At 40.9% G+C, this 23,854-nt stretch overlaps 1 protein-coding gene across 6 annotated transcripts in view; it reads left to right on the top strand.

Moving 5' to 3' along the window:
• Positions 1–3,885: 3,885 nt before the first annotated feature.
• The window catches only part of ASAP1 (ArfGAP with SH3 domain, ankyrin repeat and PH domain 1), a 123,308-nt gene continuing 103,339 nt past the window's right edge, over positions 3,886–23,854 (top strand). For 5 of the 6 annotated variants that reach the window (XM_058041983.1, XM_058041969.1, XM_058041973.1 and 2 more), the window contains exons 1-2: positions 3,886–3,959; positions 14,573–14,702. In XM_058041983.1, coding sequence (XP_057897966.1) covers positions 3,901–3,959; positions 14,573–14,702 — 189 coding nt within the window. In that variant the 5' untranslated portion in view covers positions 3,886–3,900. Of the gene's footprint in view, positions 3,960–14,035; positions 14,090–14,572; positions 14,703–23,854 lie in introns of those variants that run through there. The other variant, XM_058041972.1, reaches the window with a different exon arrangement.

The following is a 23,854-nucleotide window of genomic DNA, read 5'->3' as shown; positions in this document are numbered from 1 at the left end:
TTTGGTCCATATTTTGCCCATGAAAGTTTCTCTAATAACCTTTGCAAAATGTGATTTTGAGGACAATCTTTAAATATGTAATATCTGCTTTTCAACAGAACATAGATAGAACAATGACTTGCTTCCCTGCTTTTCAAATAACCAGCTTCTTTTTTTCATTTGCAGGAAATAAGATTTTTCTACCTGCTTTATTTTAAAGCTTTTTGGGATATAAAAGCTTTCTGCTCAGTCATTAGCTGCAAATTGCAGAATGAAGCAGCATTTCCAGATGAAGTAGTCTGTTTATACAGAAAGCACAAGAGCTATAATTACTACATGATCACATTTGTATATCAAGGTCAGATTTCTGTGATTCACACTATTGTTTGGACATAAAGGGAGTTGATTTTCAGCATGGTGGTGCACAACTACTATTGTTATTGCATCAGTGACTGTAGAAACAATATTAACTTTTGCTTGTTTGAGTTTTTCTGGTTAGGGTACTTCTGTTTCAGGAATATGAGAAAATTGGCTGACTAGTATTTGCCCTAAAATAGTCATTAGACATGAAAAAATATGGATTTATATTATTTCTACTCAGGTCATAGAGTCTATTATGAAAAAAAAAAAAAGTCCTCTAAAACAAAAAGCAAGATAAAATAGGTCATTAAATTACATGCATAAAATCACAGAGTTTAGGCAATATCAAATACAGGTAACTAAAGCATGTAAAAAATATTTCCTGATATTTTCCTCTCCTCTGCAAAATCCCTGAATAATTGTTTTTCTTGATTATTACCCAATACATTAGCAATTTTTATATTGTCTTCCTGAGAATTCATTAGCTAGCTTTCCACAACACTTACCCTGTTCTAAAACCTTAAAAATACAGGGATTCAACTCATTAAACTTATTAGTTAAGCATTAGGATTAGTCAAGCAGTTAGATTGTAGCAATTAATCCAATATAATTGTATGTATTTATAACTAGGCACAAGAACAAATGCTTTCCTCATCTAAGGACTAATAGAATCCGCTACTGTATTCCTGTATTGTGTCGAGTTGTCACCCAGCTGCCATTAATGTCACCCTGTTCTCAGTTAGGCTCCCTCCATGCTTAAGCCCCACTAGACTTTCTCTTTCCAGGTGTAGGTGTTCCTGGGTGAAGAGCAATCATATTTCTCCAGTTTTCATTGTTCTCTATATGTTCTGGGCTTTTATATTTCATATTCACTCCCTGCTCCCACTCACATACTGTCATATATAAGGATTTTCCACAAATCTGGTAATGTTACCTCCACATTGCCAAGGACAGTTGGGGAGCATTGATTTTGGTTTCTTAGGGGGTTGAGAAGAAGAGTCAAAATGCCATCTTGACACAGCCCAAATTTTTCTACTGTCATTGGTTCTAGGATTTCAGAAAAGCTGTATTTAGCCTCAAAAGACTCTTTACCCATATAAATGATACTAATAGGTGTATGGCTTGAGGAATTTGCCATTTGAATGATGCCCTAAAAAATTGTCCAAGGTCACTGAGCCAGTGTGGAACTCACATGAGCACTTTCATCACTGGGCCACCATTCCTCTCTCTAGGAGAGCCACATATATTTCCTTCTCAGTGTTGTTTCTCACCAGTCAATGATGATAACTTCAACCAACTTCATCTCTCTATAAATATTTCTCTGGATTTCTTTGATATTTTATTTATTTGCTGATTGCTCTTGTATAAATAGGCTCCAAAATGAGTAGGAGACCTAGAAAGGGAATATAATCATTCTATAACCACTGAGATGTAACCAAAAATGCTCATAATGCCACTTACAGCAAATGAGCAATTAAATAATATTCAGTAGCTTATTATAGCAGACATAAAGAGATTCTGTGACTTTTTCAGACTTACAAAAAATAAATTGCCATGCATTTAAAATTTAGTCCAATGTCAATCATAGTTACTTGTAAACTCAGAAAGTAATGAGCCATTATATATTTTTTATTTCTTGCTTTGATTTGAATAACATAAACCTATGATGATGGGGACTTTTTTTGCCTATGAAGATGAGTAACATAATTAAAAGGAAGAGGTATGCTGTAAAATTAAAGAACCAGCACACGTCATCAGAAGTTGAGTCACATCCAGGGCTGCCAGTGGCTAAGGGTTTGTTGTAAGATGATGGTACTCAGTTGTCTGCCAGGAGACGCCTTTCCACGAAAAATCCACAAAAACACAATGCAGTGCCACGGCTTCCTTCTAACAACTTTTTCCTGCATGTACCACAAGATTCAAGCATAATATTCTTGACTAGAGGCAGATACTCCACCTCTTGCACACTGGTCTTCAAATCAAAGGACACACCTCCTTATCAGCAGAGCCCATAACCATGTCTCCTCCTCCTATGCTGCCAAGCTGGTGGCATATCTGGTAAAATCTCAGATCCTTTCCAGGCAGCATGTAAAAATCTCAAGTCTGCTGGTAAAAAAGATGTCTAACCCTCTTAATAATAAAAGAGCTCTTGACAAGATCACTTGAAAGTATCCTAAAGGCTCAGAAAAAGAAGGGAAAAGACAGATACTAACATCCCATCCAAAACCTCGTATGTCGCAATTTTTAATTGAATCTCATGTCTTGGAGACAGGGACTATTCTATGTTATTTTTAATGCTAAGGGTTGGAAAACCTCCAGACCCACATGACATATCTGGAAACACAAAACAAACAGGACAAACCCCATAAACAAACTACAGCAGTCTCTGGGGAAATAGGTCAACAGGCATAACAAGGCTTCTCTTAGACAGAAGGTTAAAAAAACTACTGTATAGGGAAGGATTTGTGTTTTTCCTCATGGAAGCAAGGAATAAAGTGATGTGCTTGAATGAAAATGGGCAGACTGGTTAACCAAAGGGTGTAATCTGGGGATGGCCTTTCTCCCACTCCCCTGCTGCCTGGGCCCCTCTGTTTGATCTCATTCTCATCTTTATGGGTCCTTATCACCTCTCCCATGTGCCAGCCCATGCAGTCCACATCCCTCTGACTCACGGGCTTGTCCCAGCCCACCTGATTTACCATCTCATGGCAATGGCTTCTGTGTAGTGTTCTCCTTCTCAGCACCCATATCTGGCCTCAAGCCCCTGCTAATCTTTTTCCAGCTTGTATCTTTGGACCAAACAGGAAGATCATCCCAGAATGTCCCAAACTGAAAGGCATGTGCCAGCCCTACTCACTGCTCAGGGCTCTGCAGCATGTCTAGCACCTTCCTTTCCCCACAGCAACACAAGTCTTAAACTGGAAAGAGTATGCAATATAGTGATAGAAAACCCAATGAAAAACTGTGAGACCACTTGTCCATATCCTGCCATGGCTGTCTCCCCACACCCTCCTGCCCTCTCCCACATGCAGGATTATGTCCCGTCAGAACACTTCTTGTTCCCAGTCACTTTATACTTCAGATCTTATCTCCATCTTCCAAAAAAGATCAGTCTGGTGCATACACCTGACATTGAAATTTTCAGCTTGAATGGTTAGGCTGAAGTTATATCAGAAAACAGGGTCTTCTGAAGTGTCAGACAGCTTGGACAGGCAAGTCCTCAGCAGCACTGCACTCAGTGCAGCTGACTGAGTAGTTGCCACATTGAGTTAGATAGAGAGTTTTCCCAGCCAGCTAAATGAAGCTCTCCTCCAGCAATTTTTAACAAGGTGTTCTTTATCAGGGAATTTCTAATGGATCTGTTCACCACAGTGAAACTCATATTATCAAATGCAGCAATCAAATAATGGAAGATAAATTTCCATCTCTGAAGAATTAACACACATTGTTTCAAATTGACTGTTTAAATAAGTGACTTTGTTAGTCCCATAGCTTTGGTCAGTTTTACTTACTCGATCTTTCTCCTCTTCTAGGTAGGTTTCTGGTCGTGACAGATGAGACATGAGATCTTCAGCATCCAGGCTTTCAAGTTTTTCTTCAAGAGATTCACTATGGAATCGGTAAGAAAGACAACGATATAAACATAAACATAAATATAACCATAAATATAAATATAGTTTAAAAAGTAAAAGTCAGACCAGATATTTTATAAATCCTAATACCTGCCAGTAGGTTTTTTCTGCTCAATGCCACTTCAGACTTTACAATGGGTGTTCCTCAGAAAAAGTCTAACCTATTGCCTTTCAAGGATCAAAAATACCAATGAATCAGTAAATCCTTACAAAGCATTGGCCACTTGAGCAATTATTGGAACAAACACTAACATTTATTACATAGTTTGCTTTGCTTTCATAGATCTTAAAGCTGGATGAGGGCAGCAGGGTATACAAGGGACATTGTAACTCCTTTCAACTCATCTAGATCTGGTAACTGATGTTGTTTTAACTTTGAAAACAAACAACAAATCTCTCAGATCAGCCTGAAAAATCTATGGCAAGATTTGTGTGAGGGCTTGAAAAGAGGAGGGACTCTCTTCTTTGTGTGATGTAAAGTGCTGAATAGCACACAGTCGTCTAAATATGCTTTTTGTTTATTCAGTCTCTGGATGGTGAGTTCTCTTGTTTTAAAGTTTTCACTCTGTTTCACTGAACCACTAAAAGCTACATTTGGATTGCCTGACTTGAATCCCCTACTACAGCAATACTGATGGTTAAGGCTGAAGTTTTCTTTGTACTGGATGCAGGGTCGGAGCTACCCTGGCACAGGTCACTGCTCCCTGTGACCACAGAGCCGTGTGGGACTTTCATCCTTTCCTCCTCCCTGGGGGAATCAGTTGACCATATTGCAGCCCAGACCAGCCAAGAGGGTGAATCACTGCTGCTGATCTTCCCAAAACTGAATAAATCCTCCTTTGGCGCATTTGCTTTGTCACATGGCTACACATACTTTTCCTTTTTGGGTCCATGAGGTCTTAAATAAGCAAGAGTTCAGAAGTCAAACAGTTGTATTTAAAAAAAATGGAGCTATTAAGCTGGACATTCCTACTTGATTTTAAAATGGCACTTCCATTTTTATGTCCTACTGCTCCTAGATTTCCTTGAAGGAAATCACAACGGCCAACAAGAAAATAAGTAGTGCTAACATCTCAGAAGTTAATGAAACCAAATTTCCAACAGATCCGTGTCTTGATGAAGCTCCTGAGGAGGTGCAAGCCATCACTGAAACTTTTCCCATGACTGGGACACTTAGGGGATCCTTCTCCCACACTGATTAACTTGACAAAGAACAAGGTGACAGTGAACCTCTCCCATTCATAAGGACAAGAAACATTTTGTTACCCCACTCATTTTAATTTTATCACAAAACTTTAAGGAGCTGAAGATTTTTGACATCTTTCCTGCTGCCCTTTCAAATTTTCTGAGATCAGCATTGCTTCAAAAAAAATCCTTAGAGGCAGAACAGATGAGCAGATGGTCACCCTCTACAGTAGTCAATGGAGCGCCAGTTAACTTAGGAAGCTGCAAGCTCAAATTCAGTGGTTAAAAGTAGAAGCAAATGAGTAATTGGCTAAAGGAGCTGCTGTGATCAACCTCTAGACTGAAATTCTGCACTGTTAAATTTCATTTAGCACCATGTGAACACTGGCCCAACAGAAATTTGGTACACACAGCAAGACTAGTTTCCAAAAACTTCCATATGGTTATCTGTCATCCTGGGTTTTGCCAAAACCTTATGACTTCAACATTCAAACATCTACATTAATAAAACCTACAAACCATAATTTTAAATATGAGTAATTTTGCTTGAGCATAAAGGAGACATGTCTCAAATTATTTCAGATCTTACATATCGTTAAACATTCTTATTTCCTTAATAAAACAAACAAACATGCAAACAAAATAAACACAAACAAAACAAAACCCAAAAGGCATCACTCCTGAATTGAAAATTTCTTATGCTACTTTCAAGTCTAGAGTCTGGCCAAGGGATGCATCCTTGAAAACAGTAGCTTATATAAGGCAAACACAGATGTGCTAATATGTTCAGTGGCTGGAAGAACCTTTTTTTATAACATCCAACATCTGCAGATTTATTTCCAGTCTTTCTCTAATGAGATGCTATTTAGGAAATTATGTGAAATAAAGTATGCTCAGACAACACTATAAGCCAGCACTTAAACTTCAACTGAGTAGGCCCATACACATTCACATCTGCAAACTGTGTCTTAGCAAACCTTGCTAATGACTTCTGTTTATTATCATGGGGGTCTTAGTCCCTCTTTTTCCACAAAGTAATGCTAATAAAACTATAATAAAGAGGGAGGAGTCCTTCACAAACCCAGATCTTTCTGATTTATATTTTCACAGCATTAACAACTAGTAGAAAGAAACCCTTTCATTTACCTGCCAAACCTTTTTGTCTGTCCAAAAAAGTGCTGACAAAATTGTTTGGACGGAGAGTCCTTCTCATCCCTCAGTTACTTTTAGAAACTCTTACAATAAAATATACATTAAAAATACTTAGTTCTGATACAGCAGTATTCAATTGAAAAAGCCCAGTGTTCTTTCACCTAGAGAAATAAATGTAATTGTCTGCATTCCACAGATAGAGAAATGATGCACACAGAGATCAGTTGCCATGTCAGAGCCATGAGTGGCAGCTCAAGGACATGATCCCAGGTCTACAGAGCCTTTACTTCATTCTCTAACTGCTTCCCAGGTTCATTTTGGTCTGAACCTTCATTTTTTTCTGCAGGCAAAACACTGCATGTTGCCATCAGCATAGATTTAGCATCTTCAGTAGAACCAGAGATGTGCCTGGTAATGACACAGCCAAATCGTTTCCAGAGGGAAAGAGAAAATATTGAAATGTTTGCAATGTGGGTTGAGGCTTTATTTCATTCTCTTTTTATTTTGGAGAGCCTGCTATGCCAGCTGCCCTGCAACATGTTCATTTCTGCAGTATCACCCTCTGATTTTAGTCATTGCTATTTCTCATATTAAAAAAAAAAAAAAGCATCCAGCTACTATGACACCTTCTTTGGAAGGACTCTTATTTCTCTCATTTCAATCAGAGTACCCCTTCATGACATTCTGGCTTCATCTTGTCCTTTGAATCCCACTGGAATGACCTGCTCTCCTGCCAACATGTCTGCAGTGTCCTTCCCAACAATGCTTCAAAGATTTGCTCAGTGTCAGGAATGCAAGGACAACCATGCCCAGGTTTCCCTGTGGTGCTCCTCAGCCTCACCAGTGCAGTGATGGTGGGTACTGCAGGAACACCACCTCCCTCAGGGTCAGCAGTTCCTGCCTGACCATCTCTGTGAGTAATGAGCAGGCTCATATTGGCACTTGGGCAAGGGTTAACATCAAACCTACGAGTGGCTCCACTGACAGATTTCTTATTCATCAGCACTCGTAAGAGTTTGATACCATTGGACTGTCCAAGAACCAGTCCATACAGAAGAACATACTGCTGTGTTTTTATATTCTGTAGATGTTGTAAGAGCTGTGTTTGAACCTGTTGTCTCCTGACACACAGAATCACAGAATCATAAAATATCCTGAGTAGGAAGGGACTCATAACATCACTCAGTTCAACTCCTGTTCTTGCACAGGACCATGCCCAAGAATCCCACATGCCTGGCAGCATTTCCTAAGTGCTTTTTGAACTCTGTCAGCCTTGGGGATGCGAGCACTTCCCTGGGGAGCCTGTTCCAATGCCCAACCACCCTCTGGGGGAAAAACCTAATATCCAACCTAAACCTCCTCTCACACAAGTTTCAGCCATTCCCTTGGGTCCAGTCTCTGGGCACCAGAAATAAGAGATCAGTGTCTGCCCCTCCTCTTTGCCTTGTGAGGATGTTGAAGATCACAATGAGGTCTCCACTCAGTCTCCTCCTCTCCAGGCTGAACAGCCCAAGTGACCTCAGCTGCTCCTTGCATGGCTTCTCTTCCAGACCCTTCATATGCATTATTGCACTTCCTATCAACTGAAGTAAGGTTTCTTAAATGAGCATCTCTAACAAAAACCATCTGTGAAATAGAAATACCAAGTTCATCACACCTCTAACAAGAAAAGGAGGATCTTTGTCCTTCACCTGCTGCCTCTTGCTGCAGGTGAGCATTTTGCTGTTTCATTTTTGGAGAATGCAGAGGCAGCAGGGGAACAGCCCATTGCTTGTTGTTGTTACTGGGAGCCTGGAATGCCATTACGTGTTTGTCTGCTTGACACTTGATCTTGCATGACAAAACCAAAAAACAAAGGCAAAACTGAATCAGCAGATTAGTCAGCTTAATCTTGTGTAACTCAATGCTGCACTTCATTTTCAGTACTGTTATTTTCAGCTGTCCTTTGAGGTGGTTATTTGAGTTTCCTTATCATTCAGCCAAGTTACTTGCCCAGGACATTCATGTAAATAAGATGCAAAATATATAATTCAGCAAAATATTTCTGATGTTCTGACTTAATCTTTTTTCATTTTGTCCACATAGTGTTAAAACCACATGACCTTAATGCTACCAAAATGTCATTTATAAAGAGAACACAATGGGCTCTCTTTTTGCTCTCATTTTAATATTGAAAGAATGTGAAAAGAACCTTCTGTTTAAGCCACTATTGTAAGTGCTAAAAGGTTTCTAAAATAACATGTAGTTTCTGAGACATTCACTATCTCATTTTAAATACCAGATGAAGACAAATGGTGGGAGATGCCAGTATTAAAACTGGAATCAGCTGATTCTTGCATTCAACACCGTCACAGCAGCAGCACAAATTCTTGACACAGCTCATGCAGTTCATAAGTCACATTAGAAGATACTGTCCCATAAAAAACACAGAATTGCAATCAGCATGTTTGCTGGACCTGGATTTTGGTCTTCTTCATGTTCAGCAGTGTGACATAGGCAAGAAATTTTCTTTTACTGGAAAGTTACCTATTTGGTCCCAGTAACATAATAATTTCAAAGGTTTGTTTGCAAATGTCAAAGCCAACAGACTTCTTCCTCAAGTAGAAACACTCTGCAGTTTACCATGTATGTTCCCTTCAAGCAAATTAGCACCAGTCACAATGTGTGATGTAGGCTTCAGTGTTTAAAATAGACTTTGCCTTTTCCTGTGAGTACATCATGCACTTGTGTGATATTAAACGTGCAAACATGCTGCAGGTTAGATATGTGGTTGTTACATTTTGTGCAAGGCTGTCAGCCGTCCCACCGTCCTCTGAGAGGACACAGCTCCTGGAGGTGAAACACCTCCTGACTAAACATTTCCTGCTGAAGTATAAAGTGATGATGTTACTTGTCATTACATAAAAGGGGTGGTTTTGCTTTGCAAAACAAAACTACGAGAGTTCCATTAACAAAAAAAGTTTACCGAGTTTTAGCACGTGAGATATTCCAAAACCAAAAGCATAACTCATCCTGCTGAGATTCCTGTTGATTTGAAGCTTCTTTTACCCCCTAAGCCCAGCATCTAACTCAAATGAGAAGAGCTGATATTCAGAAATATTTGTGGATATTCTAGTATTATGGCCATAAATTTAAATAAGCCTTTCCCATTAATTTTGTCAGAAGTTATCTGAAAATAAGACTATAAAAATGTAGGAACAGCGATTTACCATGTAGATGTTTTTTCAGGGAACATCAAATCAGCTTTATCAGGTATCCAATGCCATGGATGCCTGATGTCATACAGCTATCTCATAAAGAGAGCTAGGATCAGGAGGAGGATGGGGAGTACTCCTGACTGCTGTGTTTAGCTGAAATGGATGGATCTAACACCAAACCACAAATATATTCAGGATAGCAGTATAGTAGAGAAACATAGCCTAAGGATATTTTCCTGATGCATTTTAGCACACTACTGTTGCTATTTGCTGCTGAGCTGGTGACACTCTCCATGTTTGTGGAGATGTTAAGGAGCATAAAAAGAACAACTATATAGTTTACTAAGAAAAGCATGTGCATTTCAATGATTTGATGTTTTAATGAAGCACTACTGTCTGTTATATTATAAAATCAGCACTTTTATCTGCAGTAATCACCAAGATGGAAACCTTGCAAGTCAAGAACTGAGTGTAAACCTGTAAACCTGTATTTGCAAAAAGGCATCATCATGTTAATACTTGAGAATCAAAACCCCCTGAATGTAAGATCCTGCCATGACTACACTGGTACTAATCAGAAGGACCACTGCACAGAAGGGATGTGCACAGTGATTTCCATTTCCCAGCTAACAACTTTGCTGCCGCACTGAGAGGCTGCAAATGGCCCTGGAGGCATCTTGTCTGAGCATGCTTGACAACACACTGGTGCACAGCCAGGGACCCGGGTCCAGCTTGTTTCCAAAAGCAGCAACCACACCTGAGTTTGCATCTGTGAGTTTGCTTCCTATGCAGCAGGGAAGTGTGACCTCAGGGTGGTCCTGGGGCTGCTCTCTGCAGGCAGCATAACCACATCCCACAGGAGATTCACCACCAGCTTCAGCCTAGATGAGGTGTTGATACCCTGAAGAGATGGCTTTGCATGACTAAAGCTAGACAGCCACAAACACAGCAGGGACACAAGCTCATCTATCTGGCTCCTTATCTGCAGTGGAAACATAATCTTGCTGTTCTCTACCTCATGGCTGTGTGGTTTCAATAGTTAATTGCATTGATGATGTGAAGAGCTGTGCAAGTGCCATGTAGATCTTCACCTCTGCACATACTGGTCATGCTGCAAAGTTCACAGTGATGACAACATCATCACCTGTTCACTCCTGCTCAGCTCCTGTGAGTGAACTGATGGCCTCAATCTAAATATAAGCTCTCTAAAATACTATAAAATGAAGAATACTATCATTGCTATTCAGTTTATTGCACAACACCTGTGTCTGCAGCTTGTCATTGCTATGTTCCTTAGCCTCTCCCTGAGCACGGTGACTATCACCAGTACTGCAGAATTACTCTCAGTTTGCTGTAATTAACTCTTCTGTTTGCAATCACAATACAAGCCAGGGAATCAAGTGGATTTGTAGACTGAATCACTGGGTGGGATGGCAAGACAGCACAACTACCTTGACTGCAATGCATCAGCAGTAAGGAGTAAGTGATTTCCAGTGCTGCTTGCATGATCCTCACTGGCATTAGCTTGTCCAGGATGGAAAAGATGTATTTCACTTCAGAATACCAAGAGGATTGAGATAAGCATAACTTCACTGGCAAACCTTCCATGAGAAAAAGGCTGTGGCACAGCCTCACCCAGGATCTAGCACAGACTAAGACAGGGTTACAGCAGACACTGTGAAACATAACTTTCACATTCTGATGATTATTCTTTGACATTTGTGAAGTGAAACAGTGATTTCAGTTAGTGACAATTTATAGAGAGGTGCATCTTACAAATTTAGAATTGAATCTCAGATACTGATTGCAATTCAAAACAGGAAACATAGTTAAATCTGAAAATCACTGAATGCTATTTGAAATACATAATCTGCCTAGTTTAAACATTAGCACATTTTACAGGTAGCTTGTATGTTTTTATTAAAATCACATTAATTTACTGATCTTGTTTCCATGTGTTTAAATGAAAATAATCCAAGTCCAAAGAGGTCATGCCTATAGGGCTATTTTCTTTACTAACATTTGAATAAGGGAAGGGGAAATGCTGCTTCTAAGCAGCAAAACAGAGCACTGTATTCTCTCTGGCAGAGTAAATAATTTCAGAACAGTCAAAAACAATTTCAGAACAGTCAAAAACAGACCAAAAGGCAGCTATGATCTTCCTTTTTCATTTTTAGGCATTGTGCCATTCTCTTTATTTACCAGTATTCTTCTGTATTCATTCTATTCCTTATACATTTTATATGTCTTTTTAGAAGACAACTGTTTTTCCCTGATGAGGAAACACAAAAGTTCAGTTGCACTTTCTGCTCTGCCTTCACTTCTGTCACTCTTCACAGTTTCCCTGGCCAGTCTACTCCCTTTCTTAGCTGAATATGCTCTTCAGTTCTGTAGTTTAAATTTGCACAAAATAGTATCAAAGCAATTATGTCTTTAACAATATGTTCAGCTTCTGGGGGGATTTATTGGGATAACAGATGAGGTTATTTTACAATCCAGAGATTAATGGTCAAGCTCAATGACTTCAGCCCGAAGAAGAACAATTCAACCCTGATAGTGAGAGCACCCAATTAATTAAACCAGTTTGTCCACCAGTGTGATGGATTTATCCTCACTTGAAATCTGCCAGTGAGGGATCAGGAACCTTCCTAACGTTAACACTGTGGCTGACCTGTGGACCACCAGGAACAGCTGTGTGACAGCCCATGATTGATGTTCAGCAGGAAATTACAGGGGGTGACCACAGAGACCCTGCTGGGCCCTCGGGCCGTATCCCTCACCCATCCAGTTTCCAAGCAGGCTAGGCCAAAACAGCTCTTTTGGATTTTACCAACAGCTCTTCCCTGGCCCAACCCCCCAGCCAGTTCTTTACTCTCCTTTCCAAACTGCTTTTGATGCCACCAGCCATTTTTATCTTCTTGGTCTCTCTTCCTCCTCCACTGCTCCAATGAACACGATCATCAACTGATTTTCTTCCTACCTCTCCCGCTGCTTCTTCAGCCCTTCATTTTTTTTTGCCCAAATCCATTTTTCACTGTAACTCCCACACAGTTCTTTTCTTGGCTTCCTCCTCCTCTTGCCTACTCTACCTTTCAGAGTCTCATGACGTTTAACAATCATCTGTACGAGCTCAGAGCCTTTGTGCCAGAAAGCTGCATCACGTGAAGCAGCAGCAGCAGCAGCAGCAATCACATGGCCACATGGAGGGCTTCTACTAAGGCAATGAAATACAGAAACATGTTCAGGCAGGACCACTGCTCAGGAGTATTGGTCATATTTTTGCTGACAGAACTGCATAGAAGTAATTTTTTTACGAGTATACTCAAATCAAGCATCTCCTTTTTATCCTTACTCAGGCATTGCAGTTTTTAGTTGATACTGTAAACTATTTTTGAGTTGCACAGGCATTTTATTAGAATTACCTGCAAAACCATGTACAAGCCTAACCACATTGTAATATGGCAGGTACTTATGCAGAGAACATAAAATCTTTTGAAATGGATACAGCCATATAATATTGCTCATTCTCAATTGTTCAGATTTGAGAATATTTACCATTCCTGAATGGCCCAGCTTGTGTGGAGAGAATCCCAAATATAAGGAGGAGGAAATCACACAGTAAGGCTAAATAAATCACACTGATGCAGCAGATGACCACAATTACTTGAGCCTCCTGAGACTTAGCCTTCTTTAGAAATGAACATATGGGACCTCAAACCTAAGCTTTAAGGAAAAAAAAAAAAAAAAAAAAAAAAGGGTCTGTCTGTCTGTCAGTTCCCTGAGTTACGTGATACAACAATGGATAAAGGAGATGTTAACTATTCAGAAATACTGTTTGTGAGCGGACACAGAGCTGTGAGCCCGCGGTTCAGGTTCGGGCCAGCGCTGCTCTGGGGCACGGCGCTGGGCTGCGCGACCCGGCCACGGCAGCACTGAGACAGCTCTGCTCCGGCAGGGCTCAGGCACAGAGCTTGTAACGCAAAATCGGCAATAGCAACTTCAAGGGCTTCTCTAAATCATAGCAGGACTTCTTAAAAATTAACTAAGACTAAGGAGCGTAAAAACCTATGCAGTCAAGGCTGTCGAGAGGGGTGGCACCCTCAGCTGCACGAATCCTCGGCTGTACATCACCGGCGGATGGGCTCCGACCGCCCGTGACGGACTCACGGAAGGGAAATAAAGAAACAAGAGAGGCTCCGACTCGCCCTGGGGGTTCCCTGGAGCGGAGCCGCAGCCCGAGGAGGGCAGGGTCTCTCCCCGGCGCCAGAGGCACGGGAAGCTCATTCTCCCGCTTAGGGACAGTACCGCAGCCCAGCATCCGCCGACCTTGTCAGCTCCCACCAAAAACCCCTTTTTTATGATAAGAAAACGAAAGAGTGGCAGCCTCCCCCCCTCAGAAACCGCGGGGCCGGGGGAGGGGAGCGCCGGCCGCGCCTGCGCGGAGCCGCTTCCTCGTTGTCGCGCGTAGCGGCGGCGGGCGGCGCGTGCCCGTGAGCGGTGCCCGTCAGCGCGGCCCCGCGGCCCCGCCGCGCCCGGCCCGGCCCCGCCTCCCCCGCCCGGGGGGCGCAGCCCGAGCCCGCACAAGTCAGTGCTCGACGCGGGCGGGAGCAGCGGCCGGGCCGGGGGGCGTGGGGGGGTCGGCGCGGGTGGGGAAAGGGGCTGAGCCCGGCGCGGTTGCCGCTCCCCTCCCGCCGCCCTCCCCGCAGCGCCGCGGCGGGGCCGAGCTGGGCTGCTCGAAGGCGGCCGCGGGAGCGCTCCCCACCGGCGGGGCCGAGCGAGGGGCGCCGTGCGGGGGCCTCTCCCCCTTCACCTCCTGGCCGGAGGAGGAGGGGGCGGCCGGGGAGAGGCTGGATGTAGAGGGCAAGCTTCAGCCTCCCTCTGCGGCTCCGGTGCTTTGATGTTGCGGGTCTCTGCTGGCTGTTAACATCTTCTTCCCTCTCCTTTTTTTTTTTTTTTTTTTTTTTTCCGTTTTCTTATTTTTTCCCCCCACCTTTCCCCTCGAAACTTGGCTGCTTCTCTCTTCGGATCTGTGTGCCCGGCTTCTCCTGGGCTTTACCGGTGGGGCAGGATCATGCCGGACCAGATCACCGTGTCGGAGTTCATCGCCGAGACCACAGAGGATTACAACTCCCCGACCACCTCCAGCTTCACCACCCGCTTGCAGAACTGCAGGAACACGGTCACGCTGCTGGAAGAGGTAAATCGTCCACACCCCAAACCCTATCCCCTGGTTTTTATCATTTTCCCTCTTTTTTGTTCCTTTTTATTAATTTTTTTTTCTGTACGCCTTTGAGAGAGCATCAGGGACGGGGCAGCACCACCCGCCCAAATCCACAGGAGCCAGAGGCGTTGGTATGCATGTAATCTGCTCTTTTAATTGTGGGACTTTGCCCTTGTGTTGAGCTAGTTAGAGAAAGCTTTCCTGCTCTGGCGTCTCAAAGATTAGCGCGTAAAGCAGTTGTCTGAACTTATATGTTGCTGTGGTACTTCTTGGTGTTTTCAGTGTTGTCAGTTGTTGCAGTAGAAAAAAAATGCGTGAATGTTGGGATTTTCAGAGGGAAGATGAAGGGTGAGTTTTGTTTGAGAACATTAGTAGAGGTTTTCCCCAGCCACTCATTACATCAAGTAAGCACAGAACTCTGACTGCAGAAATCTGCCAAGGGAGACTTGGTTTAAGAAATGAGGTAAGGATGAAGAGATGAATGTGGAGTGAAGGAAATAATATGAAAACAGAATTGGTGGAAGGAGAGGAGCAAAATAATGCAGCAGAAGAGATTATATGGTCTCAGCACTTCAACCTTGAAGCCTCACTGCTGGGGTTTTTCATGCTTGTTATGAGCGTCATTTAAATGTTCACCCTGCTCTGCTGTCAAGAAATAGGAGCATGAAAATGGGTAAACTTCCAGAGCTGGTTTCCAAGGAATATCAGTCCGCTGCTTCCTATTTGAGGTTTCAGAGTGATTTCCTATGGACTAGGTCAGTGGTTATGAGGAAATGTCTTCCAAATGACTTTAAAAGAAGACAGTGTACAGCTCTTCTCTTGCCTTTTGCTTGTTTGAAGGTCCAAGCATGATGCCACTGAAAGAAGGCAGATTTTTGCTATTGTTGCAGAGGTTGCAGTTAGTTGTTGGTTTGGATTATACACTTAGTTCATCAAGTATTTGTCGATTCTTCAGGAGCCAGCGCGTATCTAGGAGATGGATTTAATAGAGTCTTTTAGTTCTGCTGAATGTGTTGGCATGAGCAAAACATTTGGTATGCAAGGAAAGAGTATTAATTATTTAATTATGGTTTTTGCTTGATAGTCTTGGGTATGGAAGTATGATGCTGCAGGATTCAGATCAGTTGAAGTTTTAATAGAAAAACTGTCCGTGTTCAAAACTGTAACAGCGCTATTGTCCGGGGCAATTGATGACAGTGATTGTAAGTTCACATTTAGAATTATCTATTTTATTTTTATTATGTAACCTAGATTAACATCTGTAACTTTTCCATAATTGTAACTGGTTTGGTTTTTCTTTTCTCTTGTAACTAAGCCATGGCCACTGATAGATTTCTCAAGAATCAACCTGTTAGGATAGTGTTTGACAGAATTGCTGCCCCCTGTTCTTAACTATGTGGAATAGGTACAGACATTGATATGCTTATTAGTACACTTGACAGCATGCACAGAGTTAAATAATACATATTTTTTCATCACTGGCAACTTACTTCTAGGGTAAGAATACAGTGTAATGCTTTCATGGTTTGGGAGATACATCAGTGCAGGTTGAATGTGATAATGCCTTTCCAAAAAGAAACAAAATATATAAGATAAATACACAGTGTTCTGCACTATTTGTGTGGACTGTATGTATTTTAGAAGTTTTTATGTTGGATTTGACTATAAATCGGGGAATAAAGAATGGTGGGTACTTCTGTTGCTTGTGTTGCTCTTCTTTGAATTTCTTTGGTTTGTATAACTGTTTTATGTGCCCTATTTGAACTGATTGCAGTTTAAACTGGACTTGTTTTGCATTATTTTTTATTATCTGTAAATACAAAAAAGCTTTATTTGGTGGGAAACAAGATTTAAACAGGCTCTACTGTAACATGTGCAAAAAATCTGCAACTCTCCCAAATTTATAGTTAATAATTTGCATGGGGACATACAGTCAGGATGTGGCTACCAAAAGGCTCCTTTGGAGTCTTTGTGCATGCAAGCTCCAATTACAGTGAAGACACAGTTTTGCTGCTGCTGCTTTTGAGCTGGGCTGGTTTCTCTACACCTGCTTACCTAAAGCAGTGAGTTCTGTGAAACACGGGATTAAAACCAGTGGTTGAAGTGGGTGTTCTGCAGCTCCTGCTGCTGTTGTTGATGTGTTGTGGGTGACCTAAGAACTCCTCACGCAGCTCCTGAACTTCAGTGGTGAGCGTGCTGTGTTAAGGCAAAGGGGATGGTTCCCTCCTTGCAGCTGTTTGGTGTTTAACTGGATGTTGCATCTGCACTTTTGCAGGCAGTGGCAGGCTCCGTGCTGTTATGGCGCTGCTGCCTGGAGGAGCTGAGGTTGTTTTACACCTAATTTATTTCAGCACAACCTGCACCTACCTCTGCAACTGTCAACTAGTTTGTGGATTAACTAATTATTTTCTTTATTCTAAGCAACCTTGCAAACTGGGACTGTTTTCTGAACAGAAATGCAAGGGAAATTAAACAGATTTAATGAAAGTTAGCTCTGTTTTCCAGCTTCTGAGTCCAGTGTAGTTCCTGATGTAGCTCAGATCAGTAGCTAGATAAGAAAAACCTTTTCATAAAGAATGTGACGAAAAAAAAGTGGTTTTGTGTGGATGTCATTACCTGGTTCTGTACGTTATTAAAAAATTGTGAACTTACTGTTCCTGCATCACAACTAACAAGTTCTCTGAAATAATAAGAGGTGATGGACTCATTTTCTGATTTTCTTACTTGCTTGTCCATCAGTAGAGGGGCAGTGTGTTCAGCTGGGTGAATTGCTACATATTATCTCCTAGTTACCACTCTTTTACCTATTTAATTCGTTTTCAGAGGAGATTTTGGATCCAGTTATATGCAATTTTGGAACAAGTTTCAACTGAAAAATCAGAGCAGACATGTTTACTGATTCTGATGAATTTGCATTCAGTAAGTTTTCAGTGGAAGGCCTAACAAAGCACAAAGGCATACCTCACAAAATGAGAACCATGGGAGTGCTCCTCCAAAGGACTTCGCTGTTCTCAACTTATTAAAGCAACAGACAAAACAGAAGAAAATCTTCCACCCAAACTTTATTTAAATCTGCCATAATATTAATCAAAGACAGTAGAAAGAACATGCTACTCTATAGCAGTTTATTGAATAGGAAGGTTTAATGCTATATTGTTTAAAACTACTGAAATTCACAAAGATTTGCAAGTTGCATTGTTTAAAACTACTGAAATTTATGAAGATTTTCTCTCCTTTCAAGAGACCAAGCTTTGATTTTTATCATCCAGTCACATCAAAATAAAAAAAAAAGACCCTGCCATATTTCTAGCCAGGCTTAGGCCTCTTTAACAGTAGTTAACAAAAGCTGCAAGATTGTTTTATAATATATTTTTTTTAGAGCATGAGTGTTATGTAATTGCCTCCAAGTAAACACACATTTTCAAGATCATTCTATTGCTAAAATAATAGGGTTTTTTCTCAAACTCATAGAGGGAGAAACAACCATTATATTGTACTATAGGTCGAATTTGAGAGAATTTGCAATCTACTCCTTTCTGTTGATTTCTTCAGCATGATCTGACATTCATGTAAAAAATATGTTTTTAACACATTTCTGCATGCAGGTGGGAGGTTTCTTTTGTAATGCAACACCTTTGCTCTTTAGAAAGGCTGAGAGAGTTGGAGTTTTCAGGCTCTAGAAGAGAAGGCTCTGGGAAGCCCTTAGAGCAGCCTCCCAGGGCCTAAAGGTTGAGAGAGTTGCAGAGGGACATTATACAAGGGTGTGGAGTGTCAGGACAGGAGGGAATGGCTTTAAATTTAATTAGATATAGGGAAGAAATTCTTTACTGTGAGAGTGGTGAGACAGTGGCACAGGCTGCCAGAGGAGCTGTGGGTGCCCCATCCCTGGCAATGCTCAAGGCCAGGCTGGATGGGACCTGGAGCAGTGTGGTCCTGGGCAAGGTGTCCCTGCCCATGGCAGGGGGTCGAGCTTGGTGCTCTTTAAGATCTCTTCTGACCCAAACCATTATAAGAATCTGTAATGATCATATGAAGAGGGAATTATTGCATATGTAAATGGATGGCTAATTACTTTTTTATGTAAAAAGCCTAAATGGTAAATACAGACAGATCACTGACACAGTCTCTTAAAATACAGCCTCTGCTTTGTTTTGACCAGACATGCTTTTGTATCCACAGAAGCTCCATGATTTGTGTTACTCAAATAGATTTTGAAAAGTTGATTTTAATCATTGAGTTAATATTACTTTGTGAGCTAGCTGGAATTTTTAGAGAATGATGACATCTGTTCTGAGAATAAGTAGTGCACATGTGGGATCACCACAAGACTGTCTTGATTATCATTCTGCTGTGTCCCAGCTCCAGCTGAAAGGACATCTTTGCACTCAAGGGATAGCTCAGTTATCATGACCAGGCAGTTCTGAGTCTTTCTCTTAAAGTAGCAGATGTTGTGCAGGACTGTCTGGAGACAGAGATTAAGCTTAAATATTTAAATTCTCTTTAGTCAGGCTGGTAGATATGAAGGGACAGCTAGAAGCTGATGATAAAATAAAGAATAGCTTCAGTTGGGATGATGCTGATTTTGCAGTTTAATGCCTCTTTTGCTGTTGTACTTCTCTAATACTTGAACATCTTAAATGATTAATGTTATTTCTTTCTTTCTTTTTCACTTGAGTGAGAAGCTGAAACTCAAAATGTGTTTTCTGACAATTAGATTGGCTACAGATACGTTTGCATTTTGCTTTCAGGTTTTGGTTTTGTTATGTTTTGGTTTTTAATTAAAAAAAACCCAAACCAACACTATTCCTGCAATGATTGTTGCATTTTGTTTCTCACAGTGCTGATCTGCCTGAGCACAGCAGTCTATCAGTCTGGGCTGGTCCTGTAACAGATGTGTGCATATACATCACTAAAGAATAACTGTCTGGCTCCTGCTCAGCCTTATACACATTTTGTTGTTCTTGGTGCAAGTCTGGTGTAAACTAAAAAAGCTTGAAAGGAGAAGATTTCTCATATTCTTCTTCATGTCATGGATACATCTCTAAGATTAGAGATGGGAAAAGGGAAAGTATGGGGTTGTTACTTTTTTTGCTTTGCCTTTTAAAAAATTTTTCTTTCAAAATGTGTTGTGTATGAATCATTTTCACAGTTTCCCATATGTATCTTTCCCTGTGGGCTTCAGTTTATGCATTTATTTATTATTCTACTGTGAGGAGGGACTTTTGGCATGAGGATGAGGGGACAGCATTTTTCCTCCTTATAATTTTGTTGAAACTTGTGTAGCACTGAAACTGCCATAACATCAGATCTTCTGTGGTGATTTCATACATTTTTCCACCCCAAGATCCTTCTCCAGTGACAGTGTGTTCTATCAAGGGAGGCAGGTGAAACCATGCATGAGAACAGGAGCATTTCCATTCTGTAGCAACTTTTGCTGGTTGTTTTAGACATAGACTTTGTATAGACTTTGTTCATTACCCTGGGCTGTGATAATGAGTAGGATCTATTTTGTGTGTGTGTGTGTCAAGAGAAATAAATAAATAATAGAAAAAATTTCTATCACTTAATTACTTTTGAAGCATCACTTCTATATAATTGCAACAAATAAATTATAACATCCTACTCTTTGCATTTCTCCATTTTTTTAATTAAAATATGTTTTTATTTTTAGGAGGTGAATCCAGGGAGCTCCAGCAGCATTAGACTTAAACTCAGCTCTTCCTAATCTTGTAAATTATTACTTATGGCAGTTAGAAGCAGCCTTGCATCATAGAGAGCTTTGTACTTCAGAGCTGGTTTTTTATGTAACAGACCACAAGCAATCTTCAGTTTTTGAGGAAATAGGCTTTTGATGGCAAACTGTCCTAAAAATAACGGATAAGAAAAATTTATTTGTGTAGATAATAAAACTCAGGACAATTATTGCTGCTTTTGCAATGAATGACAAATTGCAACAGAGATGTAAAGATGGGCATGTGAGCATTCTGAAATACAGAGGCCACAGTGAGAGCACATGGGTGACTCCCAATCACAGCACTGAAAATGTGATACAGATGGAGTTGACAGCAGTGTATTGTATTTAAAATGCAGCTGAGGATGCTTTTATATTTGCATGCTACAGTATTTATTCATTTAGTGTGTAATCAGTTTTACCCTTCATTTGATAGCAGTCAAAGCATTCGTCTGTAATAAGCAGGCAATCTCCTTTTACTTAAATGTGACTGATGTTAGGAAAAATAAGAAACACTCTCTAGTAGCTCAAAGTTTCAGTCATGGCAGATGAATTAGCTTTGCCTTTTGAGAATTTATATTCATTTTAGGCATATTTTTGAAAGTACTTAGTGCATTTGGTACCTCATATGTTTTTTTGGGAAGTATTGCTTCTTGTTTTGAACTCCCAACAGGCTTCTTCATGTTTACCCATCAGTTAGGAAGCTGTGAAAGTGCTCTTTGGTGCACTCTGTTCAGTATGCTGTGCAGATAAACCCTGACAGAGTGTGTACCATGTAGTCATGGGAACTTGGCCCTGATGGAGGGGAGACACTTAAAGTGACACGACTTGAAGCTGAGTTTAATGTTTAGGTTTGAGTCCTGTGGAGACACCTTCCGTAGTTAAAAAGCAATAAAAAAGTGCTTTGAAGAAAACAGAGAGGGGGAAACAGCCCACAAAGCCATGTCTGTATTTCAGCAGGTGTCACTGAAGGACTGCACGTGAATGATTCAGAACAGAATGAGATTGGTTGATTTAATTTCCAGTATGTTTCTTACTACAAAGAGTAAAACTCAATTTTCATAACTGTCTTTATGATTGTAACAATATGAATAAAGATGGCTTTTAATAATTTTAAACAGCAGATGTGAAGCAAATTTACAGAGGATAATTGTAAGAAAGATCGCAGCATCTCATTTTGAATGGAATAGTGCCTTGCAATAAAACCATTAGGCAGAATCAAGCTGAGAATGCTAATTATCAGTATTGTTTCAAGTGCAAAGGTAGGCAATATAAGCATGTTCTAAAAAAAGGACTCTCAGCTAATAGAGTTTTTATATCTCATGGAAAACTTTTCAGAGTCCAGTTAGTAGTATATTTTGGTACTTAGAGACTGTTCAGCCAGGTTTGTTTGATACTGGCCAAGAGGTCTAAAGTTTATTGGTGAGTACAAAGGAAAAGCCCTGAGATAATGGCATGAGTTTCCTTTCCTGAAGGAGTGCAGCTAGAAGTCCATTCCCTGCTGAGAAGTGCAACAAACAGTTATTTTATATTTCTAAAGAGAGAGTGTTGATCTGTGTTATTTATCTATAGCTATATGTAATGGGTTGTAAATATTGCTATCAGTGGGCTAATGCTGAGCTTTTGTATAAGCATTGTGACAAGTAAGATTTTGGATTACAGTGGGCTTGATTGTGGTGATTATGGATCCTTTAATGATCCTGTGAAAAAGCAACAAAATGTAAGGATTTCATTTCCCCCTTTACACACATAGATGTGCATGTGGGTGCACGTGGCCTTCTTGTCTCTTTTAGTCAGTGGTGAAAAGAGAGGCCTGAAGTTGTGTTGTTGCTGTGGTTAAACTGGAAAGTGAATGCTTTTTCTTTCTTCTAAATAGCCATCTCTATCTTGACCTTTCTTGTTTTATCCTTCTTGTTACATTTCTTAACAGAGGAAATATAAAACTTTTTCTGATGCAGAAATAGAAACTTACAATGCCAGTGGAGTCTTTTATTTCTTGGTTTTGTCTTGGTTAAGAGCTAAAAATCAGTATGGTGCTGGAGGTAACTTCTGCTAAACAAGAGTCTGTAGGACTGTCAGACCTTAGGCATGGTGTGCTCTGGGAGCCTTCTGTCCCAGCTGTGAGAGATGGACCAGGTCAGGGATCTGCAGGGTGGGTGGGACATGGCCTGGATGGCCAACCCAGAGTGGGGGGACCAATGAAGGCAAGTCCAGCTGGTCTCAGGTTGCAAGTGGCACCAGTGCCTTCCAGGATCAGTTTTGGAATTAGAGCCATTTGGTATCTTTTAATTGGGTGGATGGTGGGCTTGAGTGTGATCTCATCAGGTTTATTTGGACCATACCAAGTTGTTCAATCTGCTGGCAGCAGTCACCCTTCAGTGGGACCTGGAGAAGTGGCCTGACACAGGAGGAGCCTTGTGTGACTCATTGAAGAGAAATATGAAATCCTGCCCCAGGGAGGGATGGAGCTGCCATGTGCAGCAGTACAGGCTGGCCAGAGGACAATTTCTGAGGAAGAACCTTGGACCCAGGTGGGTGAGCTGTTGAGTGTGGCTTCACAGTGACAAAGGCCAGCCACGTACTGGGCTGTGTTAGTAAAGTTGCAGCCAGAAGATAGTGGTTCTTCCCCCTGTCAGGAGCTGTGAGACCACATCTAAAGTACTGTGTTTGGGGTTCACCAGTACATGAAAGAAGTTATAGACTGCCACAAGTCCAAGTGAGGATCACCAAGGTGATGAAGGGCCTAGAGCACATCACTTAATGAGGGAAAACCAGACTTCTTCAGCCTTAGACAGGAGACTGAGGGAAGGTCATATTGATTTCTCAAATGTGTAGTATATGTAAAGGCAGAAAACTGATAGAGTAGAAATTCTGATTGCTTTTGAGAAAGTTTTGAGGGGGTGTATTTGTGGTTTTCTATTATTATTATTTTGGGGGCTTGTTTGTTTTGAACCATGAATCTGGGGAACAAGTGCTCAGAGAGAATGTGAAACCTCTTGTCCTCAGAGACATTCAAAACTCCACTTGACTGTAGAAGTAGGCTCCTTAAAATTGTTTGGACTGCATGATTTAATCTTTTAGAACATAAGGAGGCAAAGTAAAGTGGTTGTTTAGTTTCATGAATGTGTTTTTGTGTTTTCAGGTAGGAGTTTACAGTGAGCTTATTCTTGGAAAAGCAGCACATTTAAACCTAATAAAACCAGTGTAAGAAAATTGATATTTGTTTTCTTTCAATGGGAGACTGCTTTAATAGAGAAAATGGGATACTACTCACACCTCTGCAAAAGTGTAGTTGAAAAGCTTATCAAATTTGGGGCTTTGTGTGATTTTTAGGAATAGTTTGAATAGTTATTGAATGTTGGCAAGTTATGTAATTCTTTTTAAATGACCAATCTGT

The sequence above is a fragment of the Melospiza georgiana genome, chromosome 1 (genome assembly GCF_028018845.1).
Source record: "Melospiza georgiana isolate bMelGeo1 chromosome 1, bMelGeo1.pri, whole genome shotgun sequence".
Classification (NCBI taxonomy): Eukaryota; Metazoa; Chordata; class Aves; order Passeriformes; family Passerellidae; genus Melospiza; species Melospiza georgiana.
The sequence above is the reverse complement of the archived record's forward strand: the minus strand, read 5'-3'. Positions and strand labels throughout refer to the sequence as shown.